The sequence below is a fragment of the Neoarius graeffei genome, chromosome 22 (assembly GCF_027579695.1).
Source record: "Neoarius graeffei isolate fNeoGra1 chromosome 22, fNeoGra1.pri, whole genome shotgun sequence".
In the NCBI taxonomy this organism is placed as follows: Eukaryota; Metazoa; Chordata; class Actinopteri; order Siluriformes; family Ariidae; genus Neoarius; species Neoarius graeffei.
Window position 1 is genome coordinate 58,628,211 of NC_083590.1, and position 23,772 is coordinate 58,651,982.

Below are 23,772 nucleotides of genomic sequence, written 5' to 3' on the forward strand. Positions count from 1 at the left end.
CGAGGATTAACCGCCGCCTTCACTATAAATTTTTCTCCTCTGAAAATAATATGGACCGACACCAAAGGGTAGCTGTGAACATCCCCGTGCACACACAAAACCTTCACCCCTTGTGCTCCCCCCAATGCCTCGTTTTGAACCAGGCTTTGGCGAATTGAGGTCTGATTACAACCAGAATCCACCAATGCCTGATATGTAGCCCCTTGGATACTCACCGGTATGCGATACGCTCCGGCCCGATCGAGGGCGGCCTCTGGCGCGTCGGGGATCCGAACCACCGCGCCCACTTCCATTGCTGTGCACTGCTGTTGAAGGTGGTCCGGTTCCCCGCAGCGCCAGCAAACCGGCCCGGGCTTCCCCTCTGCACCGGTGCTCTGGGGCTCACTCACCTGAGGTGGGGGAGAGACAGACACAGAAGGGAGAAACGGGAGGGCACCGCGGGTGCGGCGGGCCGGCAGGGGTGGTGCCGGCCCCCGCCTCCGCGGTGGGGGAATGGGGCGAGGACGGGACACAGAAGGAGGGGAGAGAGAGAGAGAAAGAGAAGAGGAGAGAAGAGATGTCGACATCTGCTGTCCTGCCGCCGAGACCGCCGCCAGATGATCCTCCGCCAGCTCGACTGCCTGATCCAGCGACGCCGGGCGGTGGCACTGGACCCACTCCGCGGCTCCTGCTGGTAAGCGGGCGATGAACTGTTCCAGTACCACCTGATCGACGATTCCCTCGGCGTCGCGATCTTCGGCCCTCAGCCACCGCCAGCAGGCGTCCCGGAGCTGCTGGCCGAACGCGAACGGGCTGCCGACTTCCTCCATCCGCAGCGCACGGAAGCGCTGGCGCTGCTGCTCCGGCGTGCGCCCCACGCGCTGAAGGACAGCCCGGCGAAGGTCGGCGTAGGCCAGCCGGCGATCGGCGGGGAGCTGTAGTGCAGCCAGCTGCGCCTCTCCCGTCAGGAGGGGGAGGAGGCGCGCCGCGCGCTGCTCCATCGGCCACCCCAAGGCTTCAGCGACCTGCTCGAATAACGTGAAGAAAGCCTCGGGGTCATCCTGCGGGCCCATCTTAGTTAAGGTGAGGGGAGACGGGCCCGCGGCCGGAGCGCTGGTGGGCCCCGCCGACGCGAGGAGACGCCGGAACGCCTTGCGATCTTCTTGCTGGGCCAGCACCAGGGCATCGAAGCGCCGCTCTTGTTCCTTTCGGAGTGTGACGAGCGCCTGGTGCTGGCTTTGCTGAGCCGTGGCGAGGGCGTGGACCAGGTCGGTGAACGGGGAGGATTCCATGGGGCTGCTGGGTTGGTGCTCCATTTCCCGGGTTTCGGCACCACTGTAGCTTTCCCTAGGTGTGGGTGGAGCACAGAGGACGGCAGGACAGAAATCAGGTTCAACAAATGGTTTTATTGTTCCACTTTTCAGGGGACACAATAGGTTTGACGCAGACACACGCACACACACACATCAGGTGTCTGGTTCGGGAGCGATCTCCTCTGCTCTCGCTCTCCCTCCCTAAATAGGGCGCGGTCCCTGGGAAGACACACAAACACAGGTTAATTGCTCTCAGGTGAAGTGAATCTGCCACTTACCTTCCCTGACTCCGCCCTCCTGTCACAGACCGGTGCTTGACCACGCCCCCGCTGCCACACACAGTAACAGAGTTGTTTGTGGCTCTGAACTGAGTAAAATAGTACAAGAGCTAATTTCAAGACGCACTCGTCAAATACCAAAATAAAAGCAAATAACCAATAAATGAAGCTGTTGTAAAAAGCAGTTTTAGAACTGTGTTGGAACGTGTGAAAAAACATTGCCTTACCCATTGTGATTTGACCTGATGGGATTAAGAGTTGACCTGATGGGATTAAGAGTTGGCAGTGGGAGGGGTTTTCACTCTTCTCATTGAATGGAATGGAAATTTTTACACTACTCATTGAATACCTCTCCCGCTGTCAACTCGTTATCCCCAAACAATAAGACACATACATTTTTTGATGGCCAGTTAATTGCCCAAATCAATGGAGCAGATTTAAGTTTTTGTGCTTGATACATTCCTAAGACTCAACAGAATCACCTCAAGTAACCAAAATAGTTTGTCACAATGGGTAGTTTTTTTTTTCCACAGTTCAACACAGTTCTAAAACTACTTTTTACAACAGTCTCATTTATCAAAATGAAATAAGGGCAAATAACTGATAAATGAAATAGTTGTAAAAAGTAGTTTTAGAACTGTATTGACCTGTGTGTGTGGGGGGGAAACTACCCATTGTGACAAACTATTTTGGTCACTTGAGGTGATTCTCTTGAGTCTTAGGAATGTACCAAGCACAAAAACTTAAATCTGCTACATTGATTTGGGCAATTAACTGGCCATCAAAAAAATGACGTCTTATTGTTTTGGGACTCCTGCAGTAATTGATCACCTCTGGCCAGTATTTCTGATGGGCATTCATCTTGGAGTAAAATAAAACATCTCTTAGAACCATGTTATGTACAAGACCACAGGGTATCACATGAGAAGTCAACCAGTCCCTGTGACAGTCCACCATCCCACCCTGCCTGATGTCCTCTCCCATAGTTGCACCGCCAAAAAAAAGACCATCAGCAGCAGCCTGAATGACCACTGTCCAGTGGCACTTACTCCTGTCATCATGAAGTGCTTTGAAAAACTGGTCTGGACTCACGTCATCGCAAACCTCCCACCCATGTTAGACAGACACCAGTATGCTTACAGAGCTAACAGGTTCAGAGGGTGCCATAGCCACAACTCTCCACACTGCCCTCACTCACCTTGAGAAGCAGGAGAGCTATGCTTGGCTGCTCTTTGTGAATTTTAGTTCAGCATTCACACCTTTCTCCCTCACAGACTGGTGTCCAAGCTGACAAACCTAGGACAGTCTCAATCTATCTGCCTCTGGATAATGGACTTCCTGTCTGATCGCTCCCAGAGGGTGAGAGTAGGCCCCCCACATCTCCTCAGCCTCAGCACTGGCTCCCCACAGGGCTGTGTGCTGAGCCCCCTACCTCCCTACTCTTTACCCTCTACACTTATGACTGCACCCCACCCACTCCAGTAATGGCATCATCAAATTTGTGGATGACACTACCATAGTGGGGCTCATCTCTGGGGTTAATGAGTCTGATTATTGGGACAAGGTAGAGCAGCTGTCTGGTGGTGCAGAGACAACAACCTGGTCCTCAACACCACCAAAACCAAGGAGGTGATCATAGACTTCAGGAAAAAGAAAACCGACATTCAGCCTATTCTCATCAGCGGGGAATGTGTGGAGAGGGTCTCATACTTCCAGTTCCTGAGGATGACCTGGCCTGAAACACTAACACCACACAAGTGATAAAGAAGGCACAACAGAGACTTTACTTCCTGAGGATCCTCTAGAAGAGCCACCTCACTAAAAACTGCTTGTGTCCTTCTACCGTTGCTCCATAGAGAGCATACTTGCATACTGCATCAGTGTGTGGTTTTGCCAGCTGCATAGCAACAGAGAGGAAAGTGCTCCAGAGGGTCGTCACCACTGCCATCATCGGATGCCTTCTGTCCTCTGGAAGAGCCTTACAGTTCCTGCTGCCTCAAAAGACCCCAGGGTATATTAAAATATCCAGCCCACTCCAGACATTCTCTGAACTGCTGTCCTTGGGCAGACAGTGCAGGTCAATTAAGAGATGGGCAAATAGACTCCTTGCACATGACATCACGCATCATGTGATAATTTCATCTGGGAGTCAAACAGACAGTCTTTCGTGTAAGCAAGATATTTTATTGAACTTAACCTGTCTTCAATGTGGTTCATTTTTGCTCTCTTTTTAGTTGTTCAAATCATGAAAATAAAGAAATAGATAAAAGTTATTACCGTCTGTCCGTCATCAACAAAACTGTTAACAAAGAGAAGCAAATGCTTCAAGAACAATAAAGAAATGCATGGTTAAAGAGAATACAACAAGAGGCGCTAAGCCTGAAAACTCCAGAGAAATTCGTGATTGAATTTAAAATGTATTTTAAAAAAGTAGAAAGTCGGAAGTGAGTATGGAAGAGTTTGCTTAAGAAACTCATTTTATTTTTTCTGCTCGCATTTGATTTAGCTTCTTCATGAAAGTGTCTGATTTAACAATAATAAGTATCAATGTATGAATTATGGAGTGCAGATAGCTCTGTAACTAGATGTCCTTGGGGTTGTTGAGACATGGAGGGCCAGGAATACCATCTAGCCCACAGTTCAGGGAGGAGTCCACTGAGAGTCAATACTTTGGCTTTTGCAACATTCTGTTCCCAAAAGCTGATATCGGGAAAAATGTATTTATACAAAGGTGGTTTTCTTGCTTTTGTAGTTATTTTAACTGTTCTTGCATGTCGGGACTCTTTGTGGGGGAAAAGGAAGTATGATCCAACATGTAGCTAATGCTAGGCTACAAATCTACACAGTCACTCCAGTTGTTTCGAGGAATTTTGTATGGATCATACCGACTAATAAACTCTAATTTCCATAGATATCAATCCTTTGCTTCTTTCTGACCAAGATTATCCAAGTAATCTGGTAGTAGAGCTTTTTAGCTGTAGTTTTCTTTGGACAACAGCAACAGATGCCAGACATCTTTGCTTGGCTTTAGTATGTGAACAGTATGTAAACAAAATTCGCTTGCCCCCCAGGTATAGGGTAGCGACGGTTGCTAACGTAAATGTGACATCAGTGCAAGGGGGGACATCAGTTGATGGTCAGTTGATGGTACAAAGACTTCGAGTCCCATTTGTCAGCAGATGCCTGTATTTTGTGAGCTTTATCCCGCCACCATGTATCCTTCGCTGTTCTCAGCTCTCGTTGGACCTTGGCCTTGCATTCCTTAAAATCCTTCTCAAACTTATCCCATTCACGCTCTGGCTCATGACAAGACAAAAGCTCATCATACGCCACTTTCTTTTCTTCAAGTAACCTTGATGCAAACCCAATGTTTTCTTGGAACCACTCCTCTTGTTTCCTTTTAACAAATCCTAGCATTGAAGAACCGGCATCATAGAGCTGTTTGCTAAAACTCGCACATACGTCATCCTTGTTTAGGTTAATTGATCACACTACTTCTTGGTATTCTATGAGCTTCCCAGGGATCTTTAGGTTGGATATGTTGATGTGCTTAAGTGACTTTGCACAACAACACCTTTGGATCTTACGGACTGTGATAGCCATACAGGCACGCACAAGTCTGTGGTCTGTCCAGCATTCAGCCCCTTGCATGCATCGAGTAGATGTTACATCACATATGTCTTTTCTGCGAACAATTATGTAGTCGAGAACTTTTCCAAGTAGCTTTATATTTGTCTTTCTGCCCGAACCAAGTATTGGTCATCACTAAATCAAACTCCTGGCAAAGCTGCAAAAAGAGTAGGCCATTTGCATTATACATTCCCATTCCATTTTTTTTTTAAATTTATCTCATGTTTTACCAGGAAGATCCCATTGAGATACAATATCTTGTCTTCCAGGGAGTCCTGGCCAAGATAGCGACTTAAAAGTTTCATACAAGAAATACAGACTAACATAAACCAAAACACTAGGACAAAACAGTCAACAATCACACATAGAACACAGAGTAAAAAAAAAAGAAATGAGACATAAGTAGTATAAAATGAAGAAGCAGTAGCCTTAATTAAAAACAATGACACTCTTCTGTAAGTACTGACTTTAAACAATTTTTTAAAAATGCAATAGAGGGTATTGTCACAAGATTTAGTGTATTTTGTAGCTCATTCCAAGCACATGGTGCATATGCACAGAAGGCTGTTTTACCAAGTTCTGTTCGTGACATTGGAATTTGAAAAAGTATTTTCTCTGATGCACGAGTGCTATAAGTGTAAGTACGCCATACAAGCAGACTAGATATATAGAACGGCAACTTACCTAAGATAGCTTTTGCAACAAATATTAAAATATGACTTTTCCTTCTTATAGACAGAGATGTCCACTGAACCATATGATAAAGGTTACAGTGATGCGTCCTTGCATTTGCCCCTGTTATGAAGCGCAGGGCAGAATGGTACACCACATCCAACTTTTTCAGAAGGGATGTGCCAGCATGCATATATCACCATAGTCTATAACTGCCATAAAAGTACTTTGAACTAGTTTCTTTCTGGCAGCAAAAGGAAAACATTTTTTCAAATGAAAATAAAAACCTAACTTTGGCCTTGGCTTTTTTAAGAGGCTATCTATGTGGGTGCCAAAGGACAGTGTGGCAGCAGGGGCGTGGTCAAGTGCCGGTCTGTGACAGGAGGGCAGAGTCAGGGAAGGTGAGTGGCAGAATCACTACACCTGAGAGCAATTAACCTGTGTTTGCGTGTCTTCCCAGTGACCGCGCCCTATATAAGGAGGGAGAGCAGACAGCAGAGGAGCTCAACCCTGAACGAGACACTCGTCATGTGTGTGTGTCTATTTGAATTGTTAGACTGAAAAGTGTGACAATAAACGCTAAGTTGGACCTGATCTCTGTCCTGCCGTCCTCTGTGCTCCACCCACCAGTATTGAACTACTACAGTGGTGCCGAAACCCGGGATCTGGAGCACAGCAGCCTCACAGCCCCATGGAGTCCTCCCCGTTTGCTGAACTGGTCCACGCCCTCGCCACGGCCCAGCAAAGCCGGCACCAGGCGCTACTCACCCTCCGAAAGGAGCAGGAACAGCGGTTGGAGGCCCTGGTGTTGACCCAGCAAGAAGATCGACAGGCGTTCCGGCACCTCCTCACGTCGGCGGGGTCCACCAGCGCTCCTACTGCGGGCCCGTCTCCCCTCACCGTAACCAAGATGGGCCCGCAGGACGACCCCAAGGCGTTCATCACGCTCTTTGAGCAAGTCGCCGAAGCCTCGGGGTGGCCGATAGAGCAGCGCGCGGCGCGCCTCCTCCCCCTGCTCACGGGAGAAGCACAGCTGGCTGCGCTACAGCTCCCTGCCGACCGCCGGCTGGCCTACGCGGACCTCCGCCGGGCCTTCCTCCAGCGCGTGGGGCGCACACCAGAACAGCAGCGCCAGCGCTTCCGCGCGCTGCGCTTGGAGGAAGTCGGCCAGCCGTTCGCGTTTGGCCAGCAGCTCTGGGATGCCTGCTGGCGGTGGTTGAGGGCTGACAACCGCGACGCCAAAGGAATCATCGACCAGGTGGCGCTGGAACAGTTCGTTGCTCGCTTGCCAGCAGGAACTGCAGAGTGGGTCCGGTGCCACCGCCCGGCATCGCTGGATCAGGCAGTCGAGCTAGCGGAGGACCATTTGGCGGCTGTCCCGGCGGCAGGACAGCAGATGGCATCTTCTCTTCTCTCCTCTTCTCTCTCTCTCTCTCTCCCCCTCCTCCTGTGTCCCGTCCTCGCCCCATTCCCCCACCGCGGAGGCGGGGGCCAGCACCACCCCAGCCAGCCCACCGCCCCCACGGTGCCCTCCCGTTTCTCCCTTCTGTGTCTGTCTCTTCCCCACCTCAGGTGAGTGAGCCCCAGATCACCGGTGCAGAGGGAAAGCCCGGGCCGGTTTGCTGGCGCTGCAGGGAGCCGGGCCACATTCAACAGCAGTGCACGGCAATGGAAGTGGGCATGGTGGTTCGGATCTCCGACGCGCCAGAGGCCGCCCTCGATCGGGCCGGAGCGTATCGCATACCAGTGAGTATCCAAGGGGCTACATATCAGGCGTTGGTGGATTCTGGTTGTAATCAGACCTCAATTCGCCAAAGCCTGGTTCAAAACGAGGCATTGGGGGGAGCACAAGGGGTGAAGGTGTTGTGTGTGCATGGGGATGTTCACCGCTACCCTTTGGTGTCGGTCCACATTTTGTTCAGAGGGGGAAAAGTTATAGTGAAGGCGGTGGTTAATCCTTGCCTTACCCACTCTTTAATTTTGGGGACTGATTGGCCAGGATTTCGGGGTTTAATGACACGCCTAGTAAAGAGTGGGTCCTGCCATTTGACAGGGGGAGGTCCTGGTGTCGCTTTGGCGGGAGCAGCTGTCGCAGAGCCGTCTTCGTCATCTCCGCATCAGAGTGAGGAGCCGCCGGCTCCTCCTCTCTCTATTGGGGAATCCCTCGCGGATTTCCCATTAGAGCAGTCGCGAGACGAGACTCTGCGGCATGCGTTTGACCAAGTGAGAGTAATCGATGGTCAAACGCTCCAGCCGAACGCCACCCCGTCCTTCCCCTACTTCGCTATTATGAAGGATAGGTTATACTGAGTGACGCAGGACACTCAAACTAAAGAGCGAGTCACGCAGCTTTTAATTCCGAAGAGCCACCGGGAATTGGTATTCCAGGTGGCTCACTTTAATCCCATGGCTGGACACTTAGGGCAGGATAAAACACTAGCCCGAATAATGGCCCGATTCTATTGGCCGGGGATTTGCGGCGATGTCTGTAGGTGGTGTACGGCATGCCGCAAATGCCAGTTAGTAAATCCAGCGGCCATTCCAAAAGCGCCTTTGCGCCGTCTACCGTTAATTGAGACCCCGTTCGAAAGAATTGGGATGGATCTCATCGGGCCATTAGATCGGTCAACACGAGGGTACCGCTTTATATTAGTTCTAGTGGACTATGCAACGCGATACCCGGAAGCAGTGCCTCTTCGCAGTATCTCAGCATGCAGTATTGCGGAGGCACTCTTCCGCGTCATCTCCCGAGTTGGAATACCGAAAGAGATTCTGACTGATCAAGGCACCTCGTTGAGGTCATGAACACTGAATGAACTGTATGGGTTATTAGGTGTTAAGCCGATCCGCACCAGCGTGTATCACCCACAAACGGACGGTTTAGTGGAACGGTTTAATTGCACTCTTAAAAACATAATTAAAAAAATTGTAAGTGAGGACGCGCATAACTGGGATAAATGGCTCGAACCCTTGCTCTTTGCAGTGCGAGAGGTCCCCCAAGCCTCCACGGGGTTCTCCCCGTTTGAATTATTATATGGGCGTAAGCCGTGCGGCATTTTAGATGTGCTGCGAGAAAATTGGGAGGAGGGACCTTCACCAAGCAAAAATGAAATTCAATACGTTATTGACCTGCGCGCAAAACTCCACACACACACACACCTAACCCAGGAGAATTTGCGGCAGGCCCAAGAACGGCAAACCCGCCTGTACGACAAGGGTACACGCCTTAGAGAGTTCGCACCGGGAGAGAAAGTACTCGTACTGTTGCCCACATCGAGCTCTAAATTAGTCGCCAAGTGGCAAGGACCCTTTGAGGTCACAAGGCGAGTCGGGGACGTCGACTATGAGGTGAAGTGAACGGACAGGGGTGGGGCGCTACAGATTTACCACCTCAACCTACTCAAACTCTGGAACGAGGAGGTCCCCGTGGCGTTGGTGTCGGTGGTTCCGGAGAAGGTGGAGCTGGGGCCGGAGGTTCAAAAAGGAACATTAGCATCACGTCCCTCTCTGGTCCCCTGTGGAGACCACCTCTCCCCGACCCAACTCGCGGAGGTCGCCCAGTTGCAGACCAAGTTTTCGGACGTGTTCTCGCCCCTGCCCGGTCGCAGTAACCTCATAGAGCACCACATAGAGACGCCCCCGGGGGTGGTAGTGCGTAGCCGCCCTTACAGGCTACCCGAACACAAAAAAAAGGTGGTTCGGGAAGAACTTCAGACCATGCTTGAAATGGGCATCGTTGAGGAGTCCCACAGCGACTGGAGCAGCCCGGTGGTCTTGGTACCCAAGGCCGACGGGTCGGTCCGGTTCTGTGTGGACTATAGAAAAGTCAACGCGGTGTCTAAATTCGACGTGTACCCAATGCCTCGTATTGATGAGTTGCTCGATTGACTAGGCACGGCTCGCTTTTATTCGACACTGGATTTGACGAAGGGATATTGGCAGATCCCCTTGACTCCACTATCCCGAGAAAAAACGGCCTTTTCCACACCGTTTGGGTTACACCAATTCGTCACACTTCCGTTTGGGCTGTTTGGGGCGCCCGCTACGTTTCAGCGGCTGATGGACCGGGTCCTCCGCCCCCACGCCACCTATGCGGCAGCCTATCTTGATGACATCATCATATATAGTAATGACTGGCCGAGGCACCTGGAACACCTCAGGGCTGTCCTTAGGTCGCTGAGGCGAGCGGGTCTCACAGCCAACCCAAAGAAGTGTGCGATTGGGCGGGTGGAAGTACGGTATCTGGGCTTCCACTTGGGCAACGGGCAGGTGCGTCCCCAAATTAATAAGACAGGAGCGATTGCGGCTTGCCCGAGGCCCAAGACCAAAAAGGGGGTGAGACAGTTCCTGGGGCTGGCTGGCTATTATCGTAGGTTTATACCTAATTATTCGGACGTCACCAGCCCGCTGACTGATCTCACTAAAAAGGGGGCACCAGATCCGGTCCAGTGGATGGAGCAATGCCAGCGGCCTTTCTCTGAGGTAAAGGCTGCACTGTGTGGGGGCCACTATTACACTCCCCTGACTTTTCTCTCCCTTTTGTGTTGCAGACCGACGCGTCGGACAGAGGGCTGGGGGCGGTTTTGTCCCAGGAGGTGGAGGGGGAGGACCGTCCCGTCCTGTACATTAGCAGGAAGCTGTCAGTGTGTGAGGGGCGCTACAGCACAATCGAAAAAGAGTGGCTAGCGATCAAGTGGGTGGTCCTCGCCCTCCGTTACTGCCTGCTGGGGCGCCCTTTCACCCTCTGTTCGGGCCATGCGCCCCTCCAGTGGCTCCACCGCATGAAGGATGCCAACGCGCGGATCACACATTGGTATCTGGCACTCCAGCCCTTCAATTTCAAGGTGGTCCACAGGCTGGGGGTGCAGATGGTCGTGGCAGACTTCCTCTCCCATCAAGGGGGGGGGAGTCGGCTGCAGGCCGGACGGCTGCCCGGCCTGAGTCGGGCGGTGGGGGTATGTGGCAGCAGGGGCGTGGTCAAGCGCCGGTCTGTGACAGGAGGGCGGAGTCAGGGAAGGTGAGTGGCAGAATCACTACACCTGAGAGCAATTAACCTGTGTTTGTGTGTCTTCCCAGTGACCGCGCCTTATATAAGGAGGGAGAGCAGACAGCAGAGGAGCTCAACCCTGAACGAGACACTCGTCATGTGTGTGTGTCTATTTGAATTGTTAGACTGAAAAGTGTGACAATAAACGCTAAGTTGGACCTGATCTCTGTCCTGCCGTCCTCTGTGCTCCACCCACCAGTATTGAACTATTACAGACAGTTTGTCGTCAAGCCATATACCTAGGTATTTGTAATAGGTAACCCTCTCTAGATGACTGCCATCTAGTGTTGAAACAACATAATTTGAGTTAGTTAATCGAGAGCATGTTAAAACCATAAATTTAGTCTTTTTGGCATTCAAAACCAATTTCAACCTAAGAAGGGAGACCTGCAGAGTGTTAAAAGAAGACTGTAAAGAATCTACTGCCCTTTGAACAGATGATGCTGTAGTGTAGATAATTGTATCATCTGCATAGAGGTGAACTTTAGCCGGTTCTAAACCTGCACCAAGATTATTAATAAAAATAGAAAACAAAATGGGCCCCAAAATGGATCCTTGAGGAACACCCATCTTCACCTGTCGATATTTAGAATTATAATTTTTGACCGACACACACTGAGTTTTCCCAGTTAAATAATTAGTGAACCAGTTCAATACACCATCACTGCAACCTATACATTTCAGGGTCTGTAAAAGAAGCCCATGGTCTACAGAGTCAAAAGCTTTGGTTAGGTCAACAAAAAGTGCTGCACATGATTTTTTGTTATCCAAGGCAGTCATGATATCATTTGTAACAGATGTAACTGCAGTTATTGTGCTGTGGCCTTGTCTAAAACCTGATTGTGAGGAACTTAAAATATTATTTTCTGTTAAAAAACACTTCAGTTGTTCATTTACAAGAGATTCAAAAACTTTAGCTGTGACAGACAGCCTCGAAATGGGACGGTAGTTATCTAAAGTAGAGGGATCGCCACCTTTTAACAGTGGAAGGACCAGTGCTGTCTTCCATGAGCTAGGTATAGTCCCACTGCTAAGACTAAGATTAAAAATTGAGGCAATGGGTCCAGCTATCAAACTTGCTACAGTCTTAAGAAAAAAAGGTTCGATTCTATCTGAACCAGCAGATTTTTTACAAACCAGGGTAGACAGTTCTTTATGGACTTGTTGAGGTGTGATGGTAAAGAAATTAAACCTATTTGCAATTTGAGGTGTAGAAGTGACTGTCCTGTCTGTACCAGCTTGGAGATCTACTTTAGCATTCAGACCAGCATTAATAAAATGTAAATTGAAAGCATCAGCAATGCTTTGCTTGCCTGTGACTTCTTTATAATCAATCTTCAACAAATCTGGAAATGTGGTAGGTGACACAGACCCTGACGTGGATTTAACCAACTTCCAGAATTTGTTAGGATCGTTTAGATTTTGGTTTAATAAGTTAAGATAATATTCATGTCTACCTATGCTACTCCAAAGTTCATGGTCACGTCCAACACGGGCATTAAAGTCCCCCAGAAGTGCAAGTTTGTCATTCTTATCAACATTTCTCAGAACTGTTCTCAGATCATTGTAAAAGGTGTTTATTTCATCCTGGGGACTAACTAGAGTTGGTGCGTATACACTGACTACTATCATGAATTATTTTGACTTAACTTGCAACCTCAGAGTCGTTATGCAGTCGGAGAAACCATATGGAAGGTCCGCAAGATTTGCCACTAGATGTGTCCTTACAGCGAACCCCACACTGGATTCCCGGTGTGAATTAGCCGGCTGGCCTTTGTAGAAGATGGTATAGCCTGACTCTGGTTCAACTGTTTGGCCATCAGAGAATCTTGTTTCTGAGAGTGCAACTATGTCTAAACCATATCTAGACAATTCCCTACATATAACTGCAGTGCGACGCTCAGGATGAGATCCTGGGAAGTTCAACAGGGTACGTACATTCCAACATGCTATCCATAGATTTGATCGATTCCATTTTTGTAGTTGTCCATGATTTAACTCAGTAGTTTCTTCATTGCTTGTATTTCGCCCGCACAGTGAACAACCGCCAGCCGTGGCAAGTTTTTTTAGGACCACCTTTTCTAGGTCCCCTCCTGACCAGCAGGTGAGCAGGCTATCCCTAAAGAGGGCTGCTAAGTCGCTTGAGGTGCTGCCGAATCATGCCATTGCCATGGGTTGGCGACAAAGCGACCAATATCCCAAGCCGCCTATGTGTAGGTTAACAATTACATACTCCCAGCTTGTTTAGGCCTGTATGCTTCACTGCACTCCTATTGCCGCAGGGCTTAATTGTGAGTCCATATAATGTTCCAAGAGTCCAAGAAATTCCTGTGCATGTTTTTTTTTTTTTGAGTGGATAAAGTGTTGCACATCACTAAACCCTCTTCTTAGTACACTCAGTTTGACACCAGTAGCACAACAGGGGTTGAGACGACCAGCAACCAACTGAACCTCAGGTTTTATCTACGAATTTCCCTCTCCGAGAAGAATGTTCTGATGAGAACTAGGGGTCCTTCACTCCCAGTGGGGTTACCGCACGCTTGGACACCATCCCAAGTATTTCTATGTCCCTGCGCATTCTATTGGTTATTATTTAACCCATAGTTGGGGCCCTCACAGGTACTACCACTCCGGGCCTGAGTGGACCTGGTAGTAGTGGTGATTAAGATGACTGTCCAAAGATGACTGATAAGGCCAATTTGAGCATGAAAGTATCAACCACATGTTGTGAATGAGATATATATATATTTTCTGCATTTTATAAAACTGTATGTTTCTGCATATACATCCACCTCCCTCGCATACATGACATGGAGATTATTCCATATGACTTTGAACCAACTGAGAAGAGTTGGAAAGATGACAGGATAAGGACCAGTCCGTCGCGCTGGTATTCACGCCACTATTGTCACACAATTGCTGTTTGTCCGTCACCAATGTGAAGATGACCATTGCATCGGAGTACTTGATTAGGTTCTGTGTGTCCGAAGATGACTAAGGCCAATTCGAGCACAAAAGTATCGACCACATGTTGGGCACAAATGTTCAGTAATGGCTAATGAGGTGCCTGCTGCCTTCGTCTTATGGACTTCATGTTTCCTCCTACACTCTGCCAAGCGTGAAAACGGAAATTAATTTTAATGGAAATTAAAACGTGCCAGATCAGGTGGCTGGTGGGTTTTCAAAATAATAAATGCATGCATGTATTTTTGTGATAAATACATATTATACTGTGTATTTCCCACATAATCCTCACTAAGGTTTCGGATAGCACTACAAAATGGCGTCCCCACTGTATAGTGAGTCGGGAGCAATTTCAGACTAGGGATGTTAACCAATGACCGTTTGACCGATGGTTGACCGAATCAATGTCAACCGGTTAATTTGTTTTTGGTTGTCGGTTAAAAAAAAAATCAATCGTTTTGAAGCTGCCAATTTTGGAGCGGAGAACCTGTAATTCTGTGTTGTAAATGCTTGGGGCATGCCATGCGGTGTAAGGACGACAGCTGACAAATCAGAAACACCCATTCAGTCATGTTCCGCCCTCCCGCCCCAGTTGAAGACAGCTGCCACTCGGCGAAAGAAAAGTCTCAGTGTTGGATTACATTTTACTACGTAACATCAAGGAAATTCTTGGCTATCAAAGAAACAAGAACACGGTGCATGAATGAAGTCGATGGTTGATTAGTCTGGTGAAAATGTTAACGTAATAATACACAAGATCTGAACTAAAACCTGGTTACTCACTGTTGTTACTTAGCATCAGACAGTTGCTATATTAGCTTAGCGGCTAATCATCTCAGCTCCAGCTATCCCATTCCCAATGGCTGTCCACAATTAGCAGCCATGTAATCAGTAGCTGGAAAACAATTGCAGTATGAGGTCTCTGTGGCTCACTTCGAAGAAAAGTGCCTAGTCCGTAGCAGTATGCAATATCAACACACAGCCTACTGCAGTTAACTGTAAACACCAGGGGCCATATTGCTAAAACGTCCTATCTTCAATGAAAAGTTAAGATGGGACAAGTGTATGATAGGATTGTTTTCAATAGGCTACTCAATGCAAGCACCGGTAGTGACTGAGCTAAAGCTTGCTGCTTAGAAAATGATGGCAATTTATTGAAAACATGTTCACACTCATATTTTTAATGCCAAGTTGCAACTTAACAAAAGTGCGTGCCCCTTGCTGACACGGCCGCAGACACAGACCCGGGTGGAGAAGGACAAGGAGGAGGGGTTGAGGGGGGATTTCACACTTCTCACAATGTCTCTAAGCTGGAGCCATTTGTCCTCTGCTCCAATACAAACCCCTCGACATCAGTGCCACATTGGACTAAATGTTTCGCGCTGTAGAAAAGGTCATGTGGGTGGAGGGCAGCGACTGGGACTGAATGTGCGGATGCTCGCGGTTAGATTTAGAATAGATTCTAATAATTCCAATTCTAGAATTTTAAACTCGTAGGTTAACTGACTTTAACCGGCTAATGAGGCTCGGTGGTCGGTCAAGTTTTTTTTTTTAATTTTCGCCATCCCTATTTCAGACACAGGGAAAACTTCTGGCTTGATTACGTCAGCATTCGAAGGAGGGCACGCATATCTTTTGACAACATTGGCAGATGTTGGTCACTTTGATTTCCGCTGTACGTTTTACTTCTGTCCTATGAAGTCTCGCACAGGTCTCTGCGAATCTCGTTTACGGCCATTGTTTTGACATATGGACTGATATATTACATAGCATATTTCACACACTCATAACTTGCTATAGACCCTTTTCAGTCACGTGACCTTTGTAAACGCGACCACCATTTTGGACATGTAGTGGACTTCGGCTCGAATTGGTTTGAATGCGAGGAAGGCGACAAACGGAGAACATACAAGAAAAAGGAGCGAGATGCAGAAAATACCTTCGCTATCCAGCGACGTAGGGCATTTACAGGGCGAGCAGAGGGAGAAATAACAACAGTAACGACACATTAGCAACGCCGTACAGAAATAACGGTTTATGGCACAGACCCTTTCGGTTCTCGCTCATCTAGCTGCTACAATGACTGCTTAGACTGCAACAATAATACCTAACACACATTTAAGTATCCGTCGTAAAGACGTGAAACTCGTCGAGTGACGAGTGTGTTCATTGATAAGCTAACACAATCTAAAAGTAGACATACCATCACACTGCCCTGGCGCTGCGTACAGTTTACCTTCTACGGTTTGTGCACTCACTACAGTGGTGCTTGAAAGTTTGTGAACCCTTTAGAATTTTCTATATTTCTGCATAAATATGACCTAAAACATCATCGGATTTTCACACAAGTCCTAAAGGTAGATAAAGAGAACCCAGTTAAACAAATGAGACAAAAATATTATACTTGGTCATTTATTTATTGAGGAAAATGATCCAATATTACATATCTGTGAGTGGCAAAAGTATGTGAACCTCTAGGATTAGCAGTTAATTTGAAGGTGAAATTAGAGTCAGGTGTTTTCAATCAATGGGATGACAATCAGGTGTGAGTGGGCACCCTGTTTTATTTAAAGAACAGGGATCTATCAAAGTCTGATCTTCACAACACATGTTTGTGGAAGTGTAGCATGGCACGAACAAAGGAGATTTCTGAGGACCTCAGAAAAAGCGTTATTGATGCTCATCAGGCTGGAAAACATTACAAAACCATCTCTAAAGAGTTTGGACTCCACCAATCCACAGACAGACAGACTGTGTACAAATGGAGGAAACTCAAGACCATTGTTACCCTCCTCAGGAGTGGTCAACCAACAAAGATCACTCCAAGAGCAAGGCGTGTAATAGTCAGCGAGGTCACAAAGGACCCCAGGGTAACTTCTAAGCAACTGAAGGCCTCTCTCACATTGGCTAATGTTAATGTTCATGAGTCCACCATCATGAAAACACTGAACAACAATGGTGTGCATGGCAGGGCTGCAAGGAGAAAGCCACTGCTCTCCAAAAAGAACATTGCTGCTTGTCTACAGTCTGCTAAAGATCATGTGGACAAGCCAGAAGGCTATTGGACAAATGTTTTGTGGACAGATGAGACCAAAATAGAACTTTTTGGTTTAAATGAGAAGCGTTATGTTTGGAGAAAGGAAAACACTGCATTCCAGCATAAGAACCTTATCCCATCTGTGAAACATGGTGGTGGTAGTATCATGGTTTGGGCCTGTTTTGCTGCATCTGGGCCAGGACAGCTTGCCATCATTGATGGAACAATGAATTCTGAATTATACCAGCGAATTCTAAAGGAAAATGTCATGACATCTGTCCATGAACTGAATCTCAAGAGAAGGTGGGCCATGCAGCAAGACAACGGCCCTAAGCACACAAGTCGTTCTACCAAAGAATGGTTAAAGAAGAATAAAGTTAATGTTTTGGAATGGCCAAGTCAAAGTCCTGACCTTCATCCAATGGAAATGTTGTGGAAGGACCTGAAGTGAGTAGTTCATGTGAGGAAACCCACCAACATCCCAGAGTTGAAGCTGTTCTGTACGGAGGAACGGGCTAAAATTCCTCTAAGCCGGTGTGCAGGACTGATCAACAGTTACCGCAAACATTTAGTTGCAGTTATCGCTGCACAAGGGGGTCACACCAGATACTGAAAGCAAAGGTTCACATACTTTTGCCACTCACAGATATGTAATATTGGATCATTTTCTTCAATAAATAAATGAGCAAGTATAATATTTCTGTCTCATTTGTTTAACTGGGTTCTCTTTCTCTACTTTTAGGACTTGTGTGAAAATCCGATGATGTTTTAGGTCATATTTATGCAGCAATATAGAAAATTCTAAAGGGTTCACAAACTTTCAAGCACCACTGTATTTGCCATTACTTTCTCCAACCGTTGTGACAGATTACAGGGAACGGCCTGGATTTAAGAAACAAATACATGTTCCTCTTGTTTTGAACACTTATTTGTAGGCAGTGCTTAATTTGTAAAGTGGGAGGTCCCGGAGCGCAGAGGATGAGCGGCTCCGTTGCGGAAAAAAAGAGAGGGGGAGGGGGGCGCGGCACTGCGCTTCTGGGCATGTTTTGTAATAACACTGCAAATTAAGTTCATCTGCAGATATTTTGTGGATGTCGTTTCATGAGAGAAATCACCAACAAGACAGATATCAAAATCAGACATTAACACTAAATAAACTTGCATTTTTTATTTAATTATTTGGTTTTTTTTTTTGTTACATAGTCAAAAGAGGTGTCGGATCACCGGATCCAGTGTAAATAGCTGCCGGAGCCAACGCCCGAGGTTCCGGAGCGCGCTCCGGCTTGCTCCCCCTCAAATTAAGCGCTGTTTGTAGGACACTGCCTCTGATCTGTCCTACAGTCTACCAACAGCAAAGGAACACAACGCTAGCTAATGTCGTTAGCTAATAGCTACTACAGAAGAACAAAGAGGTTACAATGGGTTATTTTAGCCTATTTGGTTACACACTCGCCGCCACAGAATGTTAACAGCAATGTAATGCCTTTTCTGGCTAATTTTATTCGTCTTACCTCCAACAAAGTGGTCACTACACAAGCGCTGGTATGCCGAGGGCTGCCAATCTTTCCTGTTTATGGCCGCTATCCATCTTCTCCGTCGGGATCCGATAAAATGATAAACCTTGCCTTGTTTGTTGATGGTTACTACATCCAGGTGCACAACAATATAGTGGCATGATGGAAGTCATGCTGAAAATAAACACTTTCTTTGCTGCCGTTCCTCAATGCTGGCTGTGGTAAACTACTGGTAGTACATGTCCAAAATGGCGGCCGCGTTTGTCGTGACGTCACATGAAAAGGGTCTATAGCAGTGACAAAATAGCTGTCAGAAATGCATTCCTACATTTTATAAAATGAGAAATAGAATTTTGATGATAAATTTGCCTTCAGTTCTCCTTTAAAACTACAGGGCACATTTTACAAATACCATGCAACTATCTGAGAAAATTATGACAACTAGAATTAGACTAAAATTAAAATTGAGTTCCACTAATTAAATCTTTATGAAAAAAAGATTAAAATGTAACTGCAATTTTCAGTCCACAACTAAGACTAAAAGTAAATTTAAAATTCTTTAAATTAAAAATGAACACTGCTGGGGGCGTCGTGGCTCAGGTGGATGAGGTGCCGTGGGTCCGGGGACCCGGGTTCGGTTCTGGCCCGGGGTAATTTCCCGATCTCTCCCCGTCTCTCTCTCTCCTGCTCATTTCCTGTCTCTACACTGTCCTGTCCAAATGAAGGTGAAAAAAGCCCCCCAAAAAAATATCTTTAAAAATGAACACTGCTACACTGAACTAAACCAACATTAGCTCCCAAACACTTATGGCAAATAAATATTACTTGTACAAATCCAAAATATTTTATATAAAACCCATTTAGTGACAGAACTGACTTTAAAGTTGCGCATTTTTGTAACTTTCTGTTTAGAGACCAAAAAACAAGGGATGGATATTTATCAGAGAGGTCTGATTCACAGCACAGCTTTGCCATGTCAGACATAAAGCCTTTCATGATGAACCTTTCCTTTGCCTAAATTCTGATAAAGCTTTGCCTGCATTTTTCTAGTTACTAAATTCATCTTGGAGCTTGTCAGCTGTTTTGTGAATCTTAAGATACAGTCGAGAACCTTTTACTTCAGCCTTCATGAGGCTTAATATAATATTGACATGAGCCATTGCTCTCGTTTCTGTATACCTCATTTAAAGCAATAGATTGATTTAGTGAAGAAAAATGTAAATGTGGTATTTTTCTACAGGTATACAGGAGCATGCAGTGCGAACAATACATTGATGCCAAAAGAGAGATGGATGTGAATTGGATGAGGTGAGGAATGCACCAGTTGTTGGGTCGTTTTAGTGATTTGATTTTACAGCTCCTCATTTGTTGGAAGAACTTTATCTTCATGTCACTGATATCTCTGCCTTGCTTTCTTCAAGTCTGTGACTCTGATCTGATTTTTACCTTTTCTGGAATGTTGCCTCACTCTTTTAGGTATGTGAATTGTGCCCGTAATGAAGAAGAACAGAATCTTGTGGCATTTTGGTATCGAGGGGGAATTCTGTATCGGTGCTGTCGACCCATTAACCCAGGACATGAGCTCTTGGTGTGGTATGAAGAGGAGTACACCAAAGAACTCAGTCCTGCACCTACAGGAACAACCAGACAGCAAGGTGTTACTTTTGTCTAAGAGGTTATAGAGGTTATTTTCTGTATCATCTAGTGACACATTTCTGAGTCGAACAGTATTTCTGGGATGAAAGCTGTTGTACAGTGCAGTCTACAATAACCAGAGCACACTCCCAGAGAACTCATTTTGGCCTGTTCCACCAACCAGGTAGGTCTTCTCTATCATGTGACAATGACCAACCAGAGAGGGTGAAGTCTATCGGCTTCCTTTGTGACATGTGAAGTCAGCCCACTGCATATCTTATTGCGAAACTGACTGTATAGTAAACCACAAAATACTGTTGCAGTTTTATTCATCATGCACAATTTAACCAGAAGTAGCATAAAATGCATGCCCTGTGGATCCCGAGTGGCACAGCAGGAAAGTGTTGTCCCCATCATCCTCCCCGTCATCCAGATATTGCCACTTTCGAATCTTGATGATGTCTCAGTCATCTGTGGTTGGGCGCTTAAGAGAGCAGAATTGTCTGGGCTCTCTGGGAGGGAGAGATGGCATGCTCTCTCTTCCCTGCTCGGTCAATTACACTAGCCAGTCATGGGTGTGTGAGAGCACTGCAGTGGAAAAGCGTAATAATTCAACACCTCGAGACAGGAAAAAGCAGACAGAAAAATGAGTTTATTATACTCTTGCGAGAGCTGGCTTCTCCACAATGAAAATCACAAAGTGTTTGACCCAGAGAAGCGCCCTTTTGATATCATGTGCACTCTTTATACAGCTTAACATGACTGACATATCAGATGTTCCCTTTTTTATCTCCTTTCACAGTCAGGGGCATATTTTCTGCTATCTTGCATATACACATGTTTCAGATAACCTTGTAGAATAGAATAATGTGTCACAAAAGCATTCTTTATCTTACATCAACATGAGAGACAATGTCTCTGAAGCTTACCTTTCTAAAGATCACTGCTCTCTAAAATTATCAATTCTCTAAAAATTATATTTTCCTCTACAGCACATGAATAGGACATGAATGGATTGGGCTTTCCTCTGAGTGTGCTTTGCCACCCCCTGACATTGCATGAAAGATAATAAAAGCTGCATCATAAAAGATGCGGTCAACTGATGTTACTTGTCTCGGAGGAAGCACGTGATAGCCCTCCCTGGTTGGTAGCTGTTATGTGGTATTGGAGAGCAGTCTGATGGGTGGGAATTGGCCATGACTAAATTAGGGAGAAACCATGAGGGGGACACGCATTGTAATACCTTCAGTGCAATACAGCCAGCTGGCTGGAGAGAAGTTAGTTGAACACACACATACAGCGTGTCTCAACCAAGCAAAGTTGTTCATTGGCTAATGCAGATGTCAATCAAAACTATCAACCATTGTACAAGTCAATTGGAACACATTTGCTTTATTTCAGCAGTATATGTGATGATGGTTATATTATCAAGCAGTTTAACAAGCAAGAGCATTTTTAGTATTTTTATGGAATTCAATAATTCCACAAGTCATGCTATGGAGAAATAATCTTTTTAATTATGTTTATTTTTAACTCCTTAAAGCAGATATGCAGAACCTTTATTTTTAAATAAATTTCTGAGTGGATAATATCTCCATCCTTGACTCTTGTGTGCTGCATAAATGGGAATAAAAAAATATATTTTTGAGAGTTAAAATCGACTGCACAGTTGGCATTTGAGCTGCCCCGCTGAGCCAGCCAGCCCTGAGCGCGTGACGTCACAGCAGGAACCGGTTTTAAGGCTGAGGCCTTTTACAGCTATCGACCAAAGTCATATAAATAAAAATTTATGGTGAAAGTAAGAAATACCATTACTGACTTGCTCAACTAAGACTAATTTGACTTCATTGATTGTGGGGTGACTCTCATTAAAACAGGATAGGTGTTATAACTTATGCAACATATATGTACATGCATGCATTTTCACTGATAAAACGTTAAAGGCTAATTAAATAATCAGATGAACTAAGACAATCACATTCTGAAGCAAATTAAATAATCTTATACCGCAAACTTAAATACACAATACAAGCTACATGGATTAATCTAAATGCAGGTAAACAATGTGTTGAGTCAGAGCTTACCCGTCTATGTTCTCGCTTCTTGAAGGCCGATCGTTTTGAAACAATCTGACTTTCAGTTGTTCGTTCAATTCTCTGTTCATTCATTTCTTCCACATAAGGTCGAGATGGCAGCAATATCCAGTTTAGAAATCAGACGACTGCGCCACTCTTTCTCCATTCTCTCCATTCCTGAGTACTCCATCATTACTGCTCGGCTCAGGCGATTACTAAAACCTGGGACGGAACGGGATGTCACCGATTTTAGCAACAACCACGGGGAGGTCACTGCCTGAGTGATATGTCCCATCCCGTTCCGTCCCGGGTTTTAGCAACAACCCTCAGCTCACGCTACACGAGGACTGGTGCAACTGAACTCACTTTTTAAAAAAAATTAAATAAATACTTTGCTTTTCTTGTTTTATTTTTCTTTAATTGTTGGGACTGCACCCTCTTTCAATACGGACTTATAGCCAACGCTTCTCAACAGATCAGAGGTCTCGTATGAGTCTTCAGTAAAATGTGCAGAGCAAAGGAGAGACCACTTCATAGCTGCCCAATGTGTCCGTGAAGTTCTCGCAAAACGCGTCCAAATCTTTGCAGTTTGAACATTCTTGGGCCATGAATGCAACATAAATCCACCTTCTGTTACGTTGCTGCACCGGCCAAAAACACATCTACGTAGCATGGTGATGAATTAGCTCAAAATGGAGGATCGGAGTTGAAGTCAGCTCTGTGTTTTAGTTTAGTGGAAATGGTGATGAGACCGATAGACTTCCTGTTGTGACATTACAGACGTCAAGGTCATTCACTCAGACCGCTACCTATATGAATCACTTTAATCGTAAATATTACTATATTAGATTCATTGCTAGCGCTTAAAACTATTCCTGTGCCATTCTTGAGGTCTCAAGGCATTTATAAACGAAAGTGAGGCCATGGTTCTGCGTATATGCTTTAAACTCTTGCAACTGAAGAACTTCAGCATGTTAAGGGACAAGTAGCATCCAATGAATGAATAATTAAACGCATGGATATTTGGTTTGCTTTATGACTACAAACCACACCATGACATTCTTCAAACACTGCATTAGGGAAATTCCTATATTGCTGCAGACCTACTTAAATGCCATCTGAACTGTTGCAGTGTGTCCCTTTTTTTTATATGCTGACATTTATTTTTAAATTGAATGACTATTCTTATATGTCTTAATTTCTGGATGTTGGCTTGCTTGCATCAATTACATTAATATGAATCCACTGGGTTTCACAAAATCCCATAAAATTTAATTTCATTAAATTTGTGTGTAACTGAAATTAATAAGTGTTTTAAACTTGACAACCTAATCCATATTTAAAATTCATATGAAAAAATACAGATTTGCTGTTGTAAATGCTACTAGAAACGATTTGCAAATAAATCTATTCATATCCAGCTTGATAAATAAGGCCCATTGTTGTATCTTTCAGAACCTTGAATGCTAGGGCCGAGTTTCCTTTTCAGTCTTGGAGGCGATGTAAATAAAGCTAGGCATGCCATTACCTCGACTTGACATTCAATCAAACAGAAACCAACAACTCCCCCTTGGTTGCTCAGACCCACTGGGCTATAGCTAGTGCTGTGCATAGCTGCCTGTAGCCGT

General features: G+C 45.9%; 1 protein-coding gene across 1 annotated transcript in view; it reads left to right on the top strand.

The window, feature by feature from the left end:
- Positions 1–23,772, top strand: part of LOC132870988 (zinc finger protein 271-like) — a 96,955-nt gene that overhangs the window by 64,389 nt on the left and 8,794 nt on the right. Inside the window, exons 4-5 of the mRNA XM_060905070.1 lie at positions 19,675–19,742; positions 19,911–20,089. Of these exons, the coding sequence (XP_060761053.1) occupies positions 19,675–19,742; positions 19,911–20,089 (247 nt within the window). The remainder of the gene's footprint in view (positions 1–19,674; positions 19,743–19,910; positions 20,090–23,772) is intronic.